The 21,652-nt window shown below is 47.8% G+C and overlaps 2 protein-coding genes across 2 annotated transcripts; both read right to left on the reverse strand.

Moving 5' to 3' along the window:
- Positions 1–7,260: 7,260 nt before the first annotated feature.
- Positions 7,261–9,090, reverse strand: LOC137838563 (uncharacterized). The gene is made up of 2 exons (XM_068647810.1): positions 7,535–9,090; positions 7,261–7,357 (listed from the first exon to the last, which is right to left on the reverse strand). Exons 1-2 carry the CDS (start codon positions 9,088–9,090, stop codon positions 7,261–7,263), a joined length of 1,653 nt encoding a protein of 550 aa, XP_068503911.1.
- A 1,231-nt stretch (positions 9,091–10,321) lies between these two features.
- Positions 10,322–12,977, reverse strand: LOC137838564 (uncharacterized). Its single transcript, XM_068647811.1, has 2 exons — positions 12,047–12,977; positions 10,322–10,917 (listed from the first exon to the last, which is right to left on the reverse strand). Exons 1-2 carry the CDS (start codon positions 12,975–12,977, stop codon positions 10,322–10,324), a joined length of 1,527 nt encoding a protein of 508 aa, XP_068503912.1.
- Positions 12,978–21,652: the final 8,675 nt, after the last annotated feature.

A 21,652-nucleotide genomic window follows, 5' to 3' on the forward strand; every position in this document is an offset into this window, starting at 1 on the left:
CTGCTGAGCTTCCTTGGTCGACCAGCACCCGTTGGACGGTCCTTCCCGCTGTGACAAGCGAGATCACAATAGGGTCGTTGTCGTGAGGCACCATGTCCCTGCGGTCCTCCTTGGTGAACGTGATGTCCACGTCGGGCGAGTGATCTTCAAAGACTTCTACTGACATTATCGACCTCGCATACCTCTTTCGTTGCAACGCTGTGCACCCCCCGCCGGAGAATCCGCCAGCTATGGTGTGGATCTCGTCGTGGATAGGCACCTCGTGCTGTTGCCCTCCGCTGCTCGCCGGTTGAGATCCTGATGCTTGGTCCGCTTGCTTCTCTAGCAAGTAATCCTTCAGGAAACCACATTTGACCAGCTCGGCGAGCTGGTGCCCCAGAGCCAAACACGAATTGATAGAGTGGCCAAAACTCTTGTGGAACTCGCACCATGCGTCTGGTTTTGCCCCCAAGATCTTCTCCGCCGTTTTCTCAGGCACTTTGAGCCTGGCAGCTATGTTTGGGATGGCGATCAAATCAGCCAAACCCATCACAAACTCATACCTGGGGGGGCGATTACTCTCCCTGGGGCGCCCTGGTCCCTTGCTTTTATTTTTCTTAGGGTCGTAAGGGTGACGCGCCCTTTGATCCCTCTTTCCCGCCGCCACCTCCATTACCCTCTGAGGCTGTACCCTTGCTTGGGTGCGCGGTTTAGCCGGGGCCACATTTCCTCTCTTCTCGGTGACCTCGCTCTCGGCGGCGATATGAGCCACAGCACGTCGCCGGATTTCGGCGAACGTGGCGGGGTGGCTCCTGATGAGTGACTCACTAAAAGGCCCAGGCAACACGCCCTTTTTGAAGGCGTGCACGAACATCTCTTCGTCCTTTCCTTGCAAACGGACTATCCGAGCTCCGAATCTGTTCAGGAAATCCTTCAAGGATTCCCCTTGGTACTTCCTTATATCAAACAAGTCGTAAGACACCAAAGGTGGCGCCTTGTTCACTATGTACTGCTCAACAAACATCTTGGAAAACTGTTGGAACGTGGTAATGTGGCCAGTGGGTATACTGACGAACCAGTCCAACGCCGTTCCGCTCAAAGTGCTCATGAACACCTTACAATACACCGCGTCTGAGCCCCCTGAGAGCATCATCTGAGTATGAAACGCCGTGAGATGGACTTCAGGGTCCTCCACCCCAGTGAAAGACGCTTTCACCGCCACAGTGTTAGCCGGCACTACCGAGTCCATGGTCTCTTGGGAAAATGGCATAGGAAAGCTGCGTGGTGGGGATGGGGGCCTGTCCCCTGCCGCACGCTCCTCCCGCTCCTGAAGGGCTTTGCGCAGCTCTTCGTTGATTCTATTGAGCTCTTCGTTCCTTGCTTGCGAGGCCACCAGCGCCTCGTGCATCCTTTCCTGCTCAGAACGCGATGCAGCCACGTTCTCCTGCAGCGTCCTCATCATGTCCATCACTTGCGTCATAGACATAGCATCTTCGTCGGTTGATGGCGCAACTGAACTGGAGCGCGTTGTCCTCATCCTTCCTTAGCAAACTCTGCAGCTCAAAGAACTCCAAACAAACGGTGAAAACTCCAGGAGTCGACTGCGATAGCGAGCAGCTGAACAGAAAACACTCGAAGCACCACAAACACAAACTATGGTTGGGAATCACGTTTTATACGTGCCCCACGGTGGGCGCCAAATGATCCTGCCGACAACTCGAGTGTGGAGGAATTGCTTCATAGCTCTCTCCCTACCCCGTCTACGCGACTGTGTTATCTGCAAAATCACCCTCAGAACCTTCTCTAGGATCTCCAAACGCGACCTGCAAAACACAGAGACGGTGCCTCTAGCAGCCATTTGCACTCCGACGATCAAGTTAGATCACAGAACCACCAATAAGAAAAACTGTGTAGTAATGTGTGTAAAAAAACAGTGTGTGTGTATTTCTCTCTGATTCTCTTTTTATCCCCCTCTGTGTCTGTGCCTAACAGAATTCTGCTACGCTGTCCTCTGCGCGTGTCAGAATTCTGTTATGCTTTTGTACGAAAACGTACCACAGTTAGGGTCGCGGGTGTCTGGGTTTTCTGTCTGTACCTTTCACGACACGGAGTGCACCTTTATCTGGGCCGCGCCCCTCTCAGACAGTGACACGTGGAGGCATGCAACTCGCATCTAACCGTTCACGTGCCACCACCTGAAGGGCTCTAGCGCATCTCTTTGTGCGCCTAAGTTATTCCCTTGCGGAGTAACTTAGCGCGTTTCTTCCATCTGGGTGAAATCGCACATTCCCAGGAGAACGCCAGGTGTGGCTGGACTAGGCACACTCACCAAGCATTGCTCTCTGCATACACGATTTCCCCTTCACGATGCCATGCACGTAATGGGTTGAGAGAGTAACCAATCACTGACCGGTTTACTGACTCCCTCAGGCCACTCTCGTGCACGACTATACCGACGAGGGGCTTTTCTTTCTCTGAGGTATGATCATGCGAGGTCCATGCGTAACGCTCTCGTTGGGAATCTCAGTCCCAGTTTAACTGCGTGTAACACTGATCCCCTGATGACCATGCACTCGATGACTGATCGGTGCTCTATTGCTTCTCGTGTTCTGCCCCAGGTGTTCATCTGGGAACTGATATGTCGGTGACCGCTTGGTTACTGACCACCAATCACCGTTCTGGGTGATCTGTCCCCTGACTTCTCTGCCGACTGATCTGTTGGTGGCCACTTGGCTACTGACCACCGATCACCTCTTTGGATGACCTCCGATCTGCTCCCTGATCTCTCCGTCACCCGGTCCACGTGTCACCCTACGAGTGGCCCACGTGATTATCTTCTGCTGACGTCATCAACTACCGATGACCGACCGGATCATTGTAATTTCATATTTCTGCACAATTTTTGTACTTGAAACGTGTATAGACCTTGGTGTGAATACATACTTGCTTCAGCTATATGTTTCTTCTCTCGTATCTTCTTAAGCTTCATCTTTCTTTTTACACATGACTAACTGTTAACTAGCTTAGGTTTAGCGCGATCTGTACTCCTTGATCTTGGCCTCTACCTTGATCACGACTAACAACTCCCTTAGCTTTGTCTTTAACAGTTCTTATGCATAGCTTCGTACTAGATGACTGACTAGGCATAGTCTGACTGCTTCGGCTTGTTGTGTAAGAACTTGTTTGGAAAAGCTTCCTCCGACAAGGCACTACGCACTAGCATATCCGCCAACAACTCATCAGTCATCGTTCTTCAGTCTTCACCTTTCTTCTCTGTCGCTCTAGCGCTAAGTGCATAGAGGACTTTGGCATCAATCGTCAGAGGTGATGCCTTGTTTTGGGGGAAGAAGAGTGTTTCTTGATAGCCCCTCTTATCTTCCCCAAGGTCATCAACCTTGGGCGGATCGGGTCGTTCTTTCCCTGCCTCACTCCTGGGGTGAGAAGGGTTTAAACTAAGAGCTTTACTGGGCCAATATTGGTGTATGCCAAGCGGGTAAGGACGTTTGTCGAAATCCTTCCTTTCCCGCTCTTGGTCTTACTAGCACCCCTGACTTTTCGAACCCTAGTCGCTTGCACTTACGCCTGGGGTGAGGAGGACTTAGATTAGCGCCCATACTCGCGCCTAGGGCGAATAAGGCCTAACCGATCACCTGCACTCGCGCCTGGGGCGAGGAGGATTTTAACTTGAAAACTCTCGCACACTTGATATGCTGATAATCTTTTCATTGGGTGGCCTCGTTAAAAACCCTCCTTAGGGAAAAGAGTGCCCCCTTATCTGTTCAACTGTTTTCAGTATATACACTGAGTGTGTCTTTAGCGCGAGAACGCAACTACTTTACAACTTAACTGAAATAAAATTTCAAGTGGGTGGCGTTCCACGTCTGGGGATTGCTCCTCCCTCCAGAGTTTCCAGCCGATAAGCTTCGTTCTCCAATGCCTCAACCACTCTGTATGGACCTATCCACTTTGGAGACAACTTGTTTTCCATCTCATTCTGATGCGCCTTTCTCATCACCAGATCACCTTCCTGGAAACGCCTAAGCCTCACCTTGGAGTTGTGCCTTCGTTCTACTATTCTCTTGACGACTTCAGCACTAACTCTGGCTTCTTCTCGCACTTCGTCTAGTAGGTCGAGATTCACCTTTCGTTCTTCGTTGGATTCTTCGGCAATGAAACTCAAAAACCTGGGGGAGCTCTCCTGTATCTCCACGGGAATCATGGCATATGTCCCGTAGACAAGGCTAAAGGGTGTCTCATGGGTACTAGACTGTGGGGTGGTATGGTAGGACCATACGATTATGGGGACCTCCTCTGCCCATTTTCCTTTAGCTTTCTCTAGTCTTCGCTTCAGCCCCCTGAGCAGTACTCGGTTGGCTGACTCCACCTGCCCATTGGTTTGTGGGTGTTCCACCGAGGCGAAAACCTGTTGTATCTTTAACTCCTCGCACATCTTCCTTAGCTGATGACTTGTGAACTGGGTGCCATTGTCGGAGACCAGCCTCTTGGGTACTCCGAAACGACAGACAATGTTCTTCCAGACAAAGTGCTCGACTTTCTGTGCGGTGATGTGCGCGACTGGTTCTGCCTCCACCCACTTGGTGAAATACTCGATGGCCACGATGAGGAACTTCATCTGTCTTATCGCCAGGGGAAAAGGTCCTAGGATGTCGATTCCCCATGTGTGAAATGGCCACGGGCTATGGATGGACTTCAACTCCTCGGGAGGTGCCTTATGCCAATCTGCGTGAAGTTGACACTGTTTGCAACGCTGAGCATACCTCACGCAGTCTTCCTTCAACGTTGGCCAGTAGTACCTTGCGCGGAGGATCCTACTTGCCAAAGCGCGACCACCTACATGACTTCCGCATACCCCCTCGTGTAGCTCTGACATAAGTCTAGTGCATTGCTCGCCATACACGCAGATCTGCACAGGATGAGAAAACCCAAATCTAAACAGGTTTCCATCAATCAAAGTAAACTTACTCGAGTTCCACTTTATTCTTTTTGCCTCTGTCGGGTCAAGTGGGAGTACACCATCTTCTAAGTACAACTAGTACGGTGTTATCCACGTGTCGGGCTCCCTAACAGCGTAGACTTCCATCGCCTCATCGGTCTTTGCCGGTCACGCTCTAACCCTCGGCGCTTTCAACGTCTCTTGAGTCAGTGAACGATGACCGATCGCCAGACGCTCCATCGATTTGTACACTTGAAGTACCTGGTTGTCTGACACGAACGCTCGCGGTACCTTCAAGGTCTCCTGAATGACGGTCCTCTGTTTTCCCCCCTTGCCTGAGCTGGCCAGCTTGGCAAGCAGGTCTGCTCTGGCATTTTGCTCTCTCGGCACATGAACTAGTTCAAACTCGGTGAAGGACGTCTTCAGGAGCTGTACGCATTCCAGGTAAGCTGCCATCTGGGGATCTTTCGCCTGGAACTCCCCTGTCACTTGCCCGGTGACTAGCAAAGAGTCACTCTTAGCAACCAGACTTCTTGCTCCCATTTCTCTGGCTAGCAACATTCCTGCGATCAGGGCTTCATACTCCGCCTGATTGTTGCTAGCCTTGAAGGAAAAGCGGAGGGACTGCTCGATCAACACTCCGTTCGGGCCTTCCAAAATGACCCCAACGCCGCTCCCCTGCTGATTGGAGGAGACATCCACTGATAATACCCATCGAAAGTCTAAACCTTCTGAAGGTGTCGCGACCGACGACAGCTCGACCACAAAGTCGGCGAACACCTGCCCCTTTATCGGTCCTCGGGGCTCGTACTGAATGTCGAACTCTGACAATTCCACCGCCCACTTGACCATCCTCCCCGCTACATCTGGTTTCTTTAGCACCTTTTGGATGGGCAAATCTGTCATTACCACTACTGTGAAGCTGTGGAAATAATGTCTGAGTCTTCTTGCTAAAAATACCACCGCCAGGGCAGCCTTCTCGAGGGCTTGGTACCTTGTTTCAGGGCCTTGCAGTACCTTACTCACAAAGTACACAGGCTTCTGAACCTGATCTTGCTCTTGCACCAGGACTGAACTGACTGCTTTCTCCGTCACAGCAAAGTATAGGTGAAGAGGGGTGCCCACTTGTGGTTTACGCAAGACCGGTGGGCTTGCCAGGTACTCCTTCAACTTGATGAAGGCCTCCTCGCACTCCTGTGTCCAAAGGAACCTGTTGTTGCGCTTAAGACACTGGAAGTACGGATGACCTTTCTCCCCTCCAGCGGACATAAACCGGGATAAAGCTGCCAACCGACCGGTGAGTTGCTGCACCTCCTTCACCGTCGTTGGACTCCTCATCGCCACGATTGCTGCGCACTTCTCTGGATTAGCTTCGATTCCACGCTCTGTCAGGAGGAAACCCAAGAACTTCCCAGCCTCCACGCCAAAAATACATTTCTCAGGGTTGAGCTTCAACCTGTACTTGGCGATGGTGGTGAACAATTCCTCTAGATCGGCCACATGATGCTCCTTTTCTCGGGATGTGACCACCATGTCATCTATATATGCATGCACGTTCCTTCCAAGCATGGGCGAGAGCACCCTATCCATAAGTCGCTGGTAGGTAGCCCTCGCATTCTTCACCCCGAACGACATTACCTTGTAGCAGTAGCAAGACCGTTCAGTCATGAATGCGGTCTTGCATTCATCCCTGGGGTGCATCCTGATCTGGTTGTATCTTGAGAATGCATCCAGGAAGCTGAGTAGCTTCCCCCTGATGCACTATCCACTAGAGCGTCTATGCTGGGTAGAGGGTAAGAATCTTTGGGGCATGCCTTGTTGAGGTCAGTGAAGTCCACGCACATCCTCCACTTGCCGTTTGGCTTCTACACCAGTACCTCATTCGCTAGCCACTCAGGGTACTGGATCTCCCTGATGTGCCCTGCGGCAAGGAGCTTTTGCGCTTCGTTGTGGATCACTTTCCTCTTTTCTTCGTTGAATTTCCTTCGCCTCTGACGCACAGGTCGAACTTTAGGATCCATCGACAGGCGATGGCAAAGGAAGTCAGGGTCGATTCCTGGCATGTCAGATGCTGACCACGCGAACGCGCCCATGTGCTTCTCTATCACCCCGGCGATCAGCCCTCGTTCTTCTTCGCCGAGCGATCCTCCGAACTTGAACTTTTTCCCCCTTATATATACTTCTATCCACCCCTCAGCTGGGTGGGGTCTTCTCTCACTGGCGATGACCGCCCTCGCGATCCCTGACTCGCGAGGAGTGATCATGCCCTCCTCCTCTGCTTCCACCTGAGCTACCTGGGAGCCCCCCAGCGTAGCAGCCTCCATCTCCTAATCGTCATGCGTTCCCCTAACCATCGATCGCTCTTCGAGCACACCTGGTGGTGGTGTTGAGGTGACATGGCATATGCTCCTTTTCTGCCTAAGGCTGTTCACATAACAGCGTCTAGCCTCAGCCTGATCTGACTTGATGGTTATTACGGTCCCCTCCATCGACGACAGCTTCAGCTTCATGTGCCTCGTCGATGGCACTGCACCCAACCTATTGAGTGTTGGCCTTCCCAGCAAGATGTTGTACGCAGAAGGGGCGTTCACCACCAAGTACCTTATCTTTTCGGTGCGGGCTGTTGTTCCATCGGTGAACGTCGTCCTCAGCTTAATGTACCCCCACACCTCTACCTGATCCCCTGCAAAGCCGTAAAGACACCTGGTATACGACCTTAGTTGATCGGGGGACAGCTGCAACTTGTTGAACGTCGGCCAGAACATGACGTCTACCGAGCTCCCTTGGTCTACGAGCACTCTGTGCACTCGCCTTCCTGCTGTGATGAGGGAGATGACCACAGGATCGTTGTCGTGCGGTACAACGTCCCGTAGATCAGCTTTCTTGAAAGTGATATCTACCTCGGGGAAATGGCCCTCGTCCACCGAGTCCATGGCCATAATCGATCGAGCATACCTTCTTCTTTGTGATGCGGTGCATCCCCCACCGGAGAAGCCTCCCGCAATCGTTTGCACCTCCCCGTGCACAGGGATTTCATGCTGCTGTTCTCCCGCCTGTGCCCCCGATGCGCGATCACCCTGCGCCTCCCGCAGGTAATCTGCCAGGAACCCAGACTTTACCAACTCCGCCAGCTGGTGTCCCAACGCCAAGCAGAAGTGGAGTGTGTGGCCAAAGGCTTGGTGAAACTCACACCACTCGTTCTTTTTCCTCCCAAGTACCTTATTTGTCTTCTCTGGTACTCGGAGTCTCGCGGCTATGGCAGGAAGGGCGATCAGATCCGCCAACCCTACCATGAAATCGTATCTTGGGGGTGCATTATTCTCCCTTGCACGCCCCCTGCCCTGGTCCTTCCTGGGTGCATAAGGACGAGGTTTCCCCTGCACCTTCTTTCCCTCCTTTGCCTCATGCACCCTCGTGTGCTGCTGTTGCTTCCCCTGTCCTCCACGCGGCTTCAGTGGTGCAGCACTTCCTCTTTTCTCAGAAACCTCTGTCTTTGCCACTATGTGCGCCACCGCGCGTCGCCGGATCTCCGCAAAGGTGCTGGGATGGCTTCTGATGAGCGACTCACTGAAGGGACCAGGCAACACTCCCTTCTTAAATGCATGCACCAGCATATCCTCGTCCTTGCTGGGCAATCTAACCACTTGTGCTCCGAAGCGGTTGAGGTAGTCTTTCAGCGACTCACCTTGATATTGGCGTACATCGAACAGATCGTATGACACCACTGAAGGTGCTCTGTTAACGATGTACTGCTCAGTGAAAAGCTTCGAAAACTGATGGAAGGACGTGATATGACCCTCTGGCAGACTCACGAACCATTCCATGGCGATTCCACTCAGTGTACTCATGAACATCTTGCAATACACGGCATCTGAGCCCCCAGACAGCATCATCTGAGTGTGGAACACCGTCAGATGCGCTTCTGGATCTTCTACCCCCGTGAACGACGCCTTCACTCCCACTAGGTTGGGAGGTACCACGGTTTGCATGATTTCAGGGGAGAATGGCATAGGGAACGCTCTCGGAGGTGATGGTGGCATCGACATCCCTTCTCCAACTGCGCGTTCCTTTTGCGTCTGCAACGTCCTCCTCAGCTCCTCATTCACGCGATTCAGCTCGTCGTTCCTGCTCTGCGATGCAGCCAACTCCGCCTGCATCTTCTCTTATTCAGCTCTCGACGCTGCGACATTGTCCTGCAGCGCACGCATCATCTCCAGGACCTGCGCCATTGTCACAACTCCTTCCTCAGCAGATGGCGCAAGTGATGTTTGTCTTGTTCTCCTCATTTTCTCAGCAAAAACTCAACAAAAACTTTGAGAAACTTTGGTGTGGATGGGACCACGATTCACACGGTCCCACGGTGGGCGCCAAATGATCCTGTCGCCAACTCTAGCATGGAGGAATTGCTTTGTCGCTTCCTTACCCCGCCTATGCAACTGTGCTATCTGCAAGAATACTCTTAGAACCTTCTCCGGGAACTTAAACGCAACCTGCAAAACACACAGACGGTGCCTCTAGCGGCCGTTTGCACTCCGACGCTCAAGTTAGGTCACAGAATCACCAACAAAAGTAATCTCACTCTATCTCCTTTTGATCCTCTCTCTGTGTCTGTGCCTAACAGAATTCTATTACGCTATTGTGCGAAAACGTACCACACTGAGTAAAAATGTGGGTGTCTGTGTTTTCTGTGTGTACCTTTCACGATGCGGAGTGCACCTTTATCTTGGCCGCGCCACTCTCAGATGGTGACACGTGGAGGCATGCAACTCACACCTAACCGTACACGTGCCACTACCTGAAGGGCTCTAGCGCATCTCTTTGTGCGCGCTAAGTTATTCCCTTGCGGAGTAACTTAGCGCGTTTCTTCCATCTGGGTGAATCGCACACTCCCAGGAGAACGCCAGGTGTGGCTGGACTAGGCACACTCACCAAGCATTGCTCTCTGCATACACGATTTCCCCTTCACGAAATCATGCACGTAATGGGTTAAGAGAGTCACCAATCACTGATTGGTTTACTAACTCCCTCAGGCCACTCTCGTGCACGATTCTTCCGGCGAGCAGCTCCTCTTTCTCTGAGATATGATCATGCGAAGTCCATGCGTAACACTCTCGCTGGGAATCTCAGTCCCATTTTAACTGCGTGTAACACGAAACCCCGATGACCATGCACCCGATCACTGATCGGTGCTCTATTGCTTCTCGCGTTCTCCCCCTGGGTGTTTACGTTGGAACTGATCTGTCGGTGGCCACTCGGTTACTGACCACCGATCACCGCACCGGGTGATCTCCTCCCTGATTTCTCTGCCACCTGATCCACGTGTCACCCTACGAGTGGTCCACGTGGTTATCTGCTGCTGACGTCATCGACTACCAATGACCGACCGGATCACACCACTATATTTGTGCTTCCCTTCTTGTATTTGATAACATAAGGAAATTGTTCATGAAATTCCATCCATTTTGCATGTCGTTTATTGAGCTTGTATTGGCCTTTCAAATATTTTAAAGACTCATGGTCACTATGTATAACAAATTCTTTAGAAACAAGATAGTGTTCCCAAGTTTTTAAGGCCCTCACAAGTGCGTAGAGCTCTTTGTCATAGGTGTGGTAGTTAAGGGTGGCTCCTTGAAGTTTTTCACTAAAATAAGCAATTGGATGTCCCCCTTGTAACAAAACCGCACCTATGCCAACCCCCGATGCATCACACTCTAGCTCAAAAGTTTTAGCAAAATTTGGTAAAGCTAGAATGGGTGCATTAGTAAGTTGAGCTTTTAGCCTTTTAAAGGGTTGTTCATGCTTTTCACCCCAACGAAATGTAGTGTCTTTCTTCACTAACTCATTGAGTGGTGAAGCTAGACTTGAGAAGTTAGGCACAAAGCGTCTATAGAAGCTAGCCAAACCATGAAAGCTCCTAACATCTCCTAGCCATTCTTGGATGACTTTGATTTTTTCAGGGTCAACATGTACCCCCTTTTTGTTTACTACAAAACCAAGAAAAACTATGCTATCAACACAAAAAGTACATTTATCACTATTTGTAAACAAATTATTATTTCTAAGCACTAGGAAAACTTCCCTAAGGTGTCTTAGGTGGCCATCTAGGCTTTGACTATAAACTAAGATATCATCAAAATAAACTACTACATATTTACCTATACAATCTCTCAAGACATGATTCATGAGCCTCATGAATGTACTAGGTGCGTTAGTGAGACCAAAGGGCATCACCAACCATTCATATAGTCCAAATTTGGTTTTAAAAGCGATTTTCCACTCATCACCCTCCTTGATTCTAATTTGGTGATATCCACTTTTAAGATCAATTTTGGAAAATATGATTGACCCATGTAATTCATCAAGCATATCATCAAGTCTTGGGATTGGATGCCTATACTTGATGGTGATGTTATTGATGGCTCTACAATCACAACACATTCTCCATTTGTCATTCGTTTTGGGCACCAACAAGACAGGTACAACACAAGGGCTTAGGCTTTTTTGCACCCAACCCTTCTCCAACAAATCTTGCACTTGAGACTCTATCTCCTTTGTTTCCTCGGGGTTAGTTCTATATGCTGGTCTATTTGGTAGACTTGCCCCCGGAATCAAATCAATTTGATGTTCTATACCTCTAAAAGGAGGAAGTCCTATGGATCCCTCTTTAGAGAATATATCATCAAATTCATTTAAAAGATCTTTTACTTGAGGAGGTAGAATCATAGTCTCAAGATTTGTGGCAGTGCATGTAAGTGTTTCTTTATGAAAGATAAGGCTAGGTTGTTCAACAAGAAGCATATTTTCAATTGTTTTGTCTTGTTGAATGACCTTGTGGGAAGGAACACTCTTCTCCCACGCCTTTTGATCCCTAAGGATTTTCTCTTTTTCTATTTTTTTCCTCATCCCTCTTTTGTTTCATTTGTATTTGATCTCTTACCACTTGGGAATGTGGTAAAGGATTAAGTACAAACTTCTTTTTCTTGTGGGTGAAGGAAATGTCGTTGGTTAGACCATTGTGAAAGGTTTTCTTATCAAATTGCCATGGTCTTCCCAATAAAATGTGGCAAGCTTCCATAGGTACTACATCACATAAAACATTTTCTTGGTAGTTACCTATAGAAAACTCGACCTTCACTTGTTTATCTACAGTTAGTTCCCCATCTTCATTTATCCATTGAAGCTTGAAAGGTTTAGGATGAGGGACTACTTTTAGATTTAACTTTTCAACAAACCTAGAGCTACAACAATTGCAACATGAACCACTATCCACAATGAGAGAACATATGTTTTCTAAAACTTTGCATCTTGTGTGAAAGATGTTCTCTCTTTGTGTTTTTATGGCCACACTAGTTTGGTTGTTGAGGGTCCTTCTAATCATCAATAATTCCCCCTCTAAAGGATACACTCTCTTGTCTTCTCCCCCTTCTTCTTTCTCACTAGGTTCTTTTTCACAACTAGTATATTCATCTATTCCTTTCAAAAACAAGGTTCTTTGGTTTGGACATTGAGCTTGCACATGTCCTCTTCCAAAGCATTTAAAACATTTAACATCCTTAGTGCGAATGGGTGGAGTGAGCATATCTTTGCTTATGGGTTTGGGAGTCTCTTTTGGTTTTTCCTTGGATGTACTACCCTCCCTTTTAAAATCTCTTTTTGGATAGGAGTTAGAGTATGAACCTTCCTTTCGACTTGAAGTTTTTCTTAAATTTTGTTGTTCAACTTTGATACATAGTTGAACCAAATCATTTAAGTCTTGATAAGGTAAGAGTTCAACTCTATCTCTTATCTCAAGATTTAACCCACTTAAGAATCTAGCTATGGTGGTGGACTCATTCTCTCTAATGGAGGCTCTCATCATGTATAGCTCCATCTTTTGCCTATACTCCTCTACACTCATAGTTCTTTGTTGGAGTCTTTCGAGCTTGTCCATCAACTCCCTATTATAATAGGAGGGTATATGGCAGTGCTTTAGGGCTCCCTTAAGGTCATTCCAATACTCTATGGGAGGTTCCCTATGAAGGCGCCTATCTCTCTCTAAAGCCATCCACCAATACATAGCATTCCCTTGGAAACTAAGAGTGGCTAGGGGTACTTTTCTTTCCTCACTTACTCTATGGCAAGCAAATAATTGTTCTACCTTCATTTCCCAATCTAAATAAACTTCTATGTTTTCTTTTCCATGGAAATGGGGTATGTCTACCCTAACATCTCTTGGGCTCTCTTGTTCTCTTCTATCTCTTCTAGTTCTCCTAGGGGGTGGTTGAAAATACTCATTTATCCTAAGGCTTTCCTCCCCAAAAGAATCATGATTCTAAGAACTAGATGCATGAAAACGTCTTTTTTTTTTTAGAGTTTTCATCCTTTTCTTTAGTCATTCTCAACTCCTTGATTTGGGCCTCATGCTCCAATTGTCTATATGAGAGTGATTGAAAGTCCTTGGCTAATTGTTTTATAAGAGATTTGATGGACTTTATATCACTTTCATTAGATTTAGAAGAGTGAGTTGACATGACTAAAGATTTGTGTTTAAAAGTATTTTACTTCAAGAAAGAAAAGGAAAGTAGTGAAGGTAGCTTTCTAGGAAAGAGAGGTGAATCACTAGGACTTCTTAAGTACCAAGTCTTTCCTTGCCAAAACCTTTCCCTAAAAAACTTCACACAATTCTTTTTCTAAGTAAATTACTTAGATCACAATGAGGAATGAAAAGTAAAATTTTATGCAAAGCAATTTAACAAACAAAGCAAATAAGCAATGCTAAACAAGTAATTAACGTAAAGCAATTAGCTAACCACAATTAAAGATTACTAACTACAAAGCTTTAAGCTAGACGATTCCTAAGGTGAGGCTTCTAGACACTTGGAGTCTTTGAAGACATACTCACCGTCTACACGTGATTAATCCACTAATTAAACAAAGGTTGAATGTAATTACAACTCAAAGAAATACAAAGAAATTGAATTACACAAATTAAAATTCAGATTTCCTATACTATGCACTCCTTGGCTTGTAATTGCTCTTCTTTGTTGTGTTCTCCAAAGTGTATGTGTTTGTATTTGTATTTGTATTTTGCTGCAGCTCCTTGCCTTAATCTCTTATGATTAAACAATTAAATTCTCCAAAACAGTACCTACTAAGTAGAGATAGACTCACCACAAAGTCAATTCCACCAATTGAATTTTATCCACCAACAATTTAGAGGTCAAGAAATAAAAGCAAGAAACAAATTAAATTTTAAAAACAGGACCACAACAAATGGATTTGAATTATATGACACAACTTAGAAATAGTTTTGAATGATATTGGACAAGCAAAAAAAAAATAGGCACTCAACAAAGGATGACACAAAAGGAACCTAAAGAAAGGCACTAGAATTGATTAGAAAAACCAAAAACAACACTACTGGAAAATTTCAGGTTCACAAAGCGTGACTTAAAATATTTATGCTGAGCTGGCTATTTTGAATTTGCTTCTGAAATTTTAACCACAAACGATTTAATGTCTTAGCAAACTTTTGGCGCTGGAATCACACCAAAAACATGCACCAAATAATTGTGATAAATGTTTCAAAATCACTGTCCAACTACCGTATATTTTGGCACCAGGATGCACTTTTTTATTTATTTATCATTTTTTCTCTATTTTTTCTTTTCATCTGATTCTTTTTTCTTGATTTTATAACACATCAAACTGTATAAATCCAGATTTTCATAATTTTTCTCCAACGTATTTAAAATTCATAACAAAAAAAAAACAGGCAGCACAAAATTTGAAAAGCAGAGTAGTCCTAATTTTGGAATTTAAAAACAGAATAAGAAACTTCAAAAACACAATGGAGTATATGTATATAAATTTGTATGGATCTAGCACACAAATATGAACTCAAACTAAAAGAAAAATGCACCAAAGGATCAACAAACACAAAAATATAAATGTAGACTCAAATCAAATCAAGAAACCAAAATTATCAAGAAATTCAACACTACATGGATTTGATGACAAATTAGGAGAAACATGATTTAAACAAAACATAATAGGATTCATAAATTAAAATGACTTAAGACACATCATATGAACCGAATAGAATTGCAAACAAGACTCAAACAACCTAAAAACAAAACATCAACACAATTCTATATAGATTCATAAACAAATGTGAAAATCAGAAGCTCAAGAGCAATTTGAACACAATGCACCGATTGAATTTCTTCAAACAACACCTAAATCAAATTAAAATGCAAAATACAGCAAGACAACATGAAGAAGTGAAGAACAACATGGAAATAAGAAGAACACAAACATAAAACTGAAAGAAGACACTTAGCTCTTGTAGAACCATAGCTCATGATACCAAATGATGGATTAATGTCTTCTTCCTTGCGGTTTTTGAGTGAATTTGCGAAAGCTCCATGGATTGATGGTGGAACAAGGATCTCACGTAGAGAGCTGGACTCCTTGAAGGTGCATGCTAAGTATGAAGAGTGAGTGGTGAGGCCATCTCACTGGGAAGGTGGCGGTTGGAAGATTAAGAGCCTATTCCTAAGAGGTTTTAGGCAAAGAGTGAGAATGGCACAAAATTGGCAGCATTTCACTAATGAATTAATCTTGTCAAAACATGAGGTAGGCTCCTCCTTTTATAGCCCAAGGAGGACCGGAAATGGAAGAGACAAAATGTGGGAAATTCTAAACCTAAAGGTTTGAAAGTTGGCGCCAATTGTAGCTCACAAGACAAGTGTGACAAGGTGTGTCTCATGTGATGCAATTAGACCTAAAGTGATCGACCTTAGTTAGATTAGGAGTTTCTAGAAACCCTAATCTAACTTAGGTTGGTTTTTAGGAGCCAAAACTCAACCTAATTACAAATTAAACAATTTTACAAAAGAAAATTCCTATGCTACTTTGACAAGAATTTAAAGACTATGCTACGCTTGATTTTGGACCTCTTGGAACATGTAGAGGTAAGTTTCTTTGCCATCAATGGCAGTGTTCCAATCCTCATCAAGCCTCTTAGCCATGGCCCTTGTAGTTGGCCCAATATGTCTTAATGTTTGGCTCTCCTTTGGGTTGGTGCTTGGCCCTCTTCCATCACTCGGTACAATTTTCCCTGATAGTTGTTCTAGGTGCTAAGCTCCCCCTTCTTCTACTTCTCGAATTCGGAATGGTCCTTCCCAGTTCGACGAGAACTTGTCGTCCGCCTTCCTAGCGTTGCTGCGCATTCTCCAGACGAGGTCGCCCTTGTGGAAGCTTCTAGGCCGAACCTTCGTGTTGTATCTTCTTGCCGCTCGGAGCTTGAACGCTGCTTCATGGATCTTGCTCTTGTTGCGAAGTTCGTTGAGGAGGTCAAGGCCGACCGCTAGGCTTTCCTTGTTGAGGGATAAATCGAAGAGTTGTCGTCTGATGGACGGTTCACCCACTTCTATTTTTATCATGGCCTCGGTGTCGTATGAGAGGCTGTACGGGGTTTCTTGCATAGTGGTATATTAAGTGGATCGGTATGCCCATAGGACTTGGAGTAGTTCCTCTGTCCATCTTCCTTTTGCGGTTCCGAGCCTCTTTTTCAGTTCGTTCAGCAGGACTTTGTTGGCCACTTCTGCCTAGTCGTTCGTTTGTGGGTGCTCTACGGAGCTTGTGACGAACTTGATGCCGAGGTCGTTGTAGAAGGTTTGGAGGCACTGATCAATGAACTGTCGGCTATTATCAGATACGATGGAGTTTGGTACTCTGAACCGACACACTATGTTTTTCCACATGAAATTTTGGACGTTGTGAACGGATATGGTGGTTAGGGGCTCGGCCTCTATCCACTTTGTGAAGTAGTCCTCAACGACTAGCAGGTGCTTCGTTTGGCCTTTGCCGGGTGAGAATGGGCCGATGATGTCCATTCCCCAAATGGCGAACGACCAGGGTGATGTCATGTTGTGTAGCTCTTCCAGTCTCTAGTGATAGAGCGAGCCAAATTCTTGACATTTTTGGCACTTCTTGACATATTCCGCGCAATCTCTGTGAACGGTGGACCAATAGTATCCTGCTCGGATGACTTTGGCTGCCATTGTTTGAGCCTCGGAGTGGCTGCCGCACGCTCCATCGTGAATCTCTTGCAACACGTATTGAGATTGTTCCTTGGTGAGGCATTTTAGGAGCGGTGTCGAGTATCCCCTCCGATACAGGTCCTGATCGATCATGGTATATCGGGCACATTGCCGTCGGATGCTCTTCTCCTCCCCTGGCTGGCATGTCCCGTGTTCTAGGTACTGGATGATTGGGCTCTTGGTTCATACCGAATATCGAATTCAGATAGCTCGACCGACCATCCTATCATTCGTCCTGCGAGATCGGGTTTAGACAGTATTTTGTACATAGGATAGTTGGTTCTTACCGTGATGGCGTGATTTTGGAAGTATGGCCGCATCCTCCTTGCTGTCAGCACTAGAGCTAGCGCGATCTTTTCGATCATCTGGTACCTTGTTTCGACCTCGTGGAGCGTCCGGCTAACAAAGTACACAGGGTGTTCCTCGTTGTCCACTTCTTGGACCAGGGCGGAGCTGACCGCTTCCTCGGAGACAGCCAGGTATACCACGATCGGCAGGTCGAGCCTTGGCTTCTGAATGACGGCCGGTGACGACAAGAATTCTTTGAGCTGGCCGAAGATATCTTCACACGTCTTTTTTCAGCTGAACTTGGACGTTTTTCAGAGCATTTGGGCCATGGGTCTGATTCGTTCGGCAAGTCGAGGAACGAACCTGGACAGTGCCGTCAAACGACCGAGTAGTTGCTGGATTTCTTTAAGGTTTTTCGGGCTTCTCATTTCAGTTATGGCCTTGCATTTGTCGGGGTTGGCCTCGATTCCCCTATGGGTCAGCATGAAATTGAGGAACTTACCGCCCTCGACGCCGAACACGCATTTTTCGGGATTGAGGCGCATGTTCACCTTCCTTAGAGCGTGAAAGACTTCTTGTAAATCCTTGACGTGCTGGCTGCACGAGTAAGATTTTACCTCAATGTCGTCCACGTAGACCTCTACACTCCTGCCAATCATTCCCTTGAAAATCTTGTCCATCGGCCTCTGGTAAGTGGCCCCTGCGTTCTTCAGGCCGAACGACATTACCTCGTAGGAGTAGTTTGCGCCGTCAGTTGTGAAGGCTGTTTTTTTCCCTATCCTTGGGGTGCATGCTTATCTGGTTGTAGCCAGAGTAAGCATCCAGGAAGCTCAATATTTTGTGACCCGCCGCTCCGTCAACGAGTCGGTCGATGTTGGGGAGGGGGTACGAGTCTTTGGGGCATGCTTTGTTCAGATCTTTGTAATCCACGCACATCTGCCATTTGCCGCTCGACTTGTTGACCATCGCCATGTTGGCCAACCAGGTAGAGTATCGGGCTTCGCGAATGAACCCGACCTTGAGGAGTTTTTCGGCCTCGGCCCTGGCCGCAAGCCTCTTGTCTTCCCCATAATTCTTCTTCTTTTGCGCAACTGGGCGTGCTTCCTTGTATACAGAGAGGCGGTGAGTGATTATTTCAGGACTGATGCCTGGGACGTCGGCTGCTATCCAAGCGAAGAGATCTGCGTTTTTCTTAAGAGTTCGATGAATGAGCTCGACGTCGGCGACTGCCATAGCCGTACCGATACTTGTGTACCGCTCCTCGCCGTTAAGGGTGGCCTGGCGCAGCTCGTCCTTAGCTTCTAGTCTTGGTTCGATTTCTCTTGGGTCAAGGTCTATCATGGTGACCGCGTGTTCGGCCAGCGGGGCGCGTCCCCGAGGGGATCTCCCTCGGCCAGGAATTTTGCGCTTAGGCGAGTGGCTGCTAGCAACCTTCTGACGGGTGGGCTCCACTCGCAGGCTTTCTGCATAGCATTCCCTTGCTACTTTTTGATCCACGTGGATGGTCAATATGTCGACCGATAGGGAGGGGAATTTCATCGCGAGGTGAGGGTTGGAGACAATTGCTCCGAGCTTGTTGAGGGACGACTGTCCCAAGAGGATGTTGTAGGAGGTATTTGCGTCAATGACCAAATACCTTATTCTGAAAGTCTTGCTTGCTTCTTCTAGGCCGAAGGTCGTGTACAATTCAATGTAACCTTTCGTGCCTACCCGCTCCCCTGAATAACCGACGACATAGTCGTCGTAGGGCATCATCTCTTCTATTGGGATCTGCATTGCTCTGAAAGTCTTCCAGTATAGGATGTCGACTGAGCTCCCTTGGTCTACTAGGGCCTTTTTTATGGTGAAATTATTGATGTCGACCGATATCACCATTGGGTCGTTCTGGGAGGGGTCTATCCCTTTGAAGTCTTTGTCTGTAAACGTAATGGGTGGCATCCTCGGTCGGATGGACACAAGGTTCACCCGGTGGACGGCGTGTAGATGTTTCTTTCGGGTGTTGTTGGAACTTTCGCCCCCAGCAATTGTGTTAATGACCTCGTGGGCCTCTTCGGGTGTCGTCCTTGGGGGGATCATCCCTCCTTCCACGTCGCTCTCGACGGTGGTCATCCTCCCGAGGTCCTGGTGGTGTGCGATCTCTCCTTCTTGGCATTTCTTCCTTGCATGGGGAATGCCTGGCCATGCGACTACTTCACACGAAGCGACGCAGATGCCCTGCTTGGATAAGTTCTTCTATTTTATCCTTCAAAGATTGGCATTCCTCGGTCGAATGACCGGTGTTCTTGTGACTTAGGGACCTCCTAGGTGGCGGGATTAGCTCGGCACTAAGGGCCTCCTGCAGTATTTTTCCTCTATCAACATTAAAGGGTGTGTACCGTGAGAAGTGAGGTCCTCAGTTATCTCGTTTGGGGTCGCCTCGGCCAGACCTGGATCTTCCCTGCCGTTTCCTGTCGTCCTTCTTTTCGCCGCTCGCTTCAGCGCGAGCCAGGTTTCTGAATTCACGTAGATCCTCCAGCTTCATAAACTTGGCGCTCGACGTCTAAGCTCGTCCAGACTCGCCGCAGGTTGCATGCACAAACAATCAACGAACGATCCTAGTCGGAGGGCGGTTAGCATGTTGTGCATTGCCACCCCAGGGCTTAGGTTTTGGATGCTCATAGCGGTTCTGCCGAACCGGTCGATGAATGTTCTCAAAGATTCCCCCTTTTCCTGGCGGATGCTGACCAGCGCTATGGACGTCAGGTGGTGGGGGCGGCTTGTTGCGAACTGAATATCGAATTTGGCCATCAGAGTTTCGAAGCAGTCTACTGAATTTGTGGGGAGCTTGGTGAACCAGCTTAGGGCTCCTCCCTTCAGCGAGGTTGGGAAGACTCGGCATAAGACCGCGTCGTATGTTGTATATAGACTCATGTGGGTTGTATACGCGTCCATGTGTTCGTCAGGGTCGGTCGTCCCATCGTACCGATCCCCATTGAAGCCCTTCCACTTGTCCGGCAGCGGGGTGTCCATAATAAAATCGGTGAAGGGGTGGCACCGGTCGCGGCCAGCGGTGCCTGTGGTGTTTAGCGTCTTGTTGGGGTGAGATTCCCCATCCATTTCCACAGTGAAGTTGTTCTTCAGCTCTCTCTCGGCCTGGAGGCCGACAGTTGTGGCGTAGGACTTGCCATCCTGGTTGGTCAGTATAAGGGATGCTACCCCATCCACCAGCTTTTTCATCCGTCTGTTTTCCTCTTGGAGGTTTTTGATTTCCTCCTCGTTCTTCTTGGCGACCTCTTCATGGGATTTCTTCATCTTCGCCAGCTCCTTCAAGAGTGCTAACATAATTGCCGCTTGGTCTGCCTCGGTCATCCTCTCGCTAGCCATGCTGCGGGTTGATACCATCTAGTGCTGCTGCTTCTTGTTGTTCTCTCGGGCCCCACGGTGGGCGCCAATTGTTCTCGAACGGGTTTGGGTACCTGGAGAACGATTGATCCTGTTGACGTGTTCGGTCAGTTTCACACTCGATGCTCCTTGATGCGTTCTCCTTCCTGGTCATCCGACTCCTCAGGCGGGTGGGGTACCTGCAGAAGGCACTCCAACGCTCAAGTCAGTGGGGTATCGACACTCAGTTGTCAGGGTACTATAGATAATTACGTAACTTTCTCCTTGAAATGCGTGCTATTTATATTACCTCGATGGGCCTTCCCTGTTGGGCCAGATTAGGGGGTTGGTTCGCGATTAGGGTTGTGTTAGGTCACCCTTAACCATGGATTAGTCTCGCTAATCCGGTCAACCTTTGACTTGAGCATTATGTGTTGGTTGGCCACGTGTGCGACGTGACCGACCCTATCATTTGGGTCACGGTTTGGTCCTCGAGTTGGCCGAGTTGATGACTCGGTCGGTCGTACCAATACACAAAAAAAATCTCCAATAAGGAACATGAGAACGATTTGTCACGGCTAACGTTCTTCTTCCAACAAGTTTCCACGGAAGGCTCCAGGAGTTGTGGGTCGAGCTCAACTGATCTCAATTTCTTAGATCACGACCTCCAGGTTGTCGATGGCGTGACAATAATGCTCAGTCCCTATGAGCAAGAGACTTACTTGATGACCTGACCACCTCAACTTCATGACATTTTCATGGAGTTGTCATGGAGTTGTGCTCGGGCACCGGATGACTTGACAATGGCTCGGGCCTGATGATTCGACAACAGTCTGAGCCTGTTTGACTCGACATCGGTCTAGGCCCGCTCGGCTCGACAATAGTCAGGGCCCAATCGACTCGACATTAACCAAGGCCCAATCAACTTGACATCGGTCCAAGTCCGGACGACTCGGCATTAGTCCAAGTCCGGACGATCGACAAT

Source organism: Phaseolus vulgaris, chromosome 4 (assembly GCF_000499845.2).
Source record: "Phaseolus vulgaris cultivar G19833 chromosome 4, P. vulgaris v2.0, whole genome shotgun sequence".
NCBI classification, from domain to species: domain Eukaryota; kingdom Viridiplantae; phylum Streptophyta; class Magnoliopsida; order Fabales; family Fabaceae; genus Phaseolus; species Phaseolus vulgaris.

Bases quoted from the DNA above. Each gene is read 5' to 3' on its own strand.
- LOC137838563 (XM_068647810.1), bottom strand. From the start codon at position 9,090: ATGCAGGCGGAGTTGGCTGCATCGCAGAGCAGGAACGACGAGCTGAAT. The intron at 7,358-7,534 runs GTACTTGGTGGT...TTATGTGAACAG, and splicing joins GCCCGCACCGAAAAGATAAG to CCTTAGGCAGAAAAGGAGCA.
- LOC137838564 (XM_068647811.1), bottom strand. From the start codon at position 12,977: ATGGCTTTAGAGAGAGATAGGCGCCTTCATAGGGAACCTCCCATAGAG. The intron at 10,918-12,046 runs GTAACTACCAAG...TTGGTTTTGTAG, and splicing joins GAAGGTCGAGTTTTCTATAG to TAAACAAAAAGGGGGTACAT.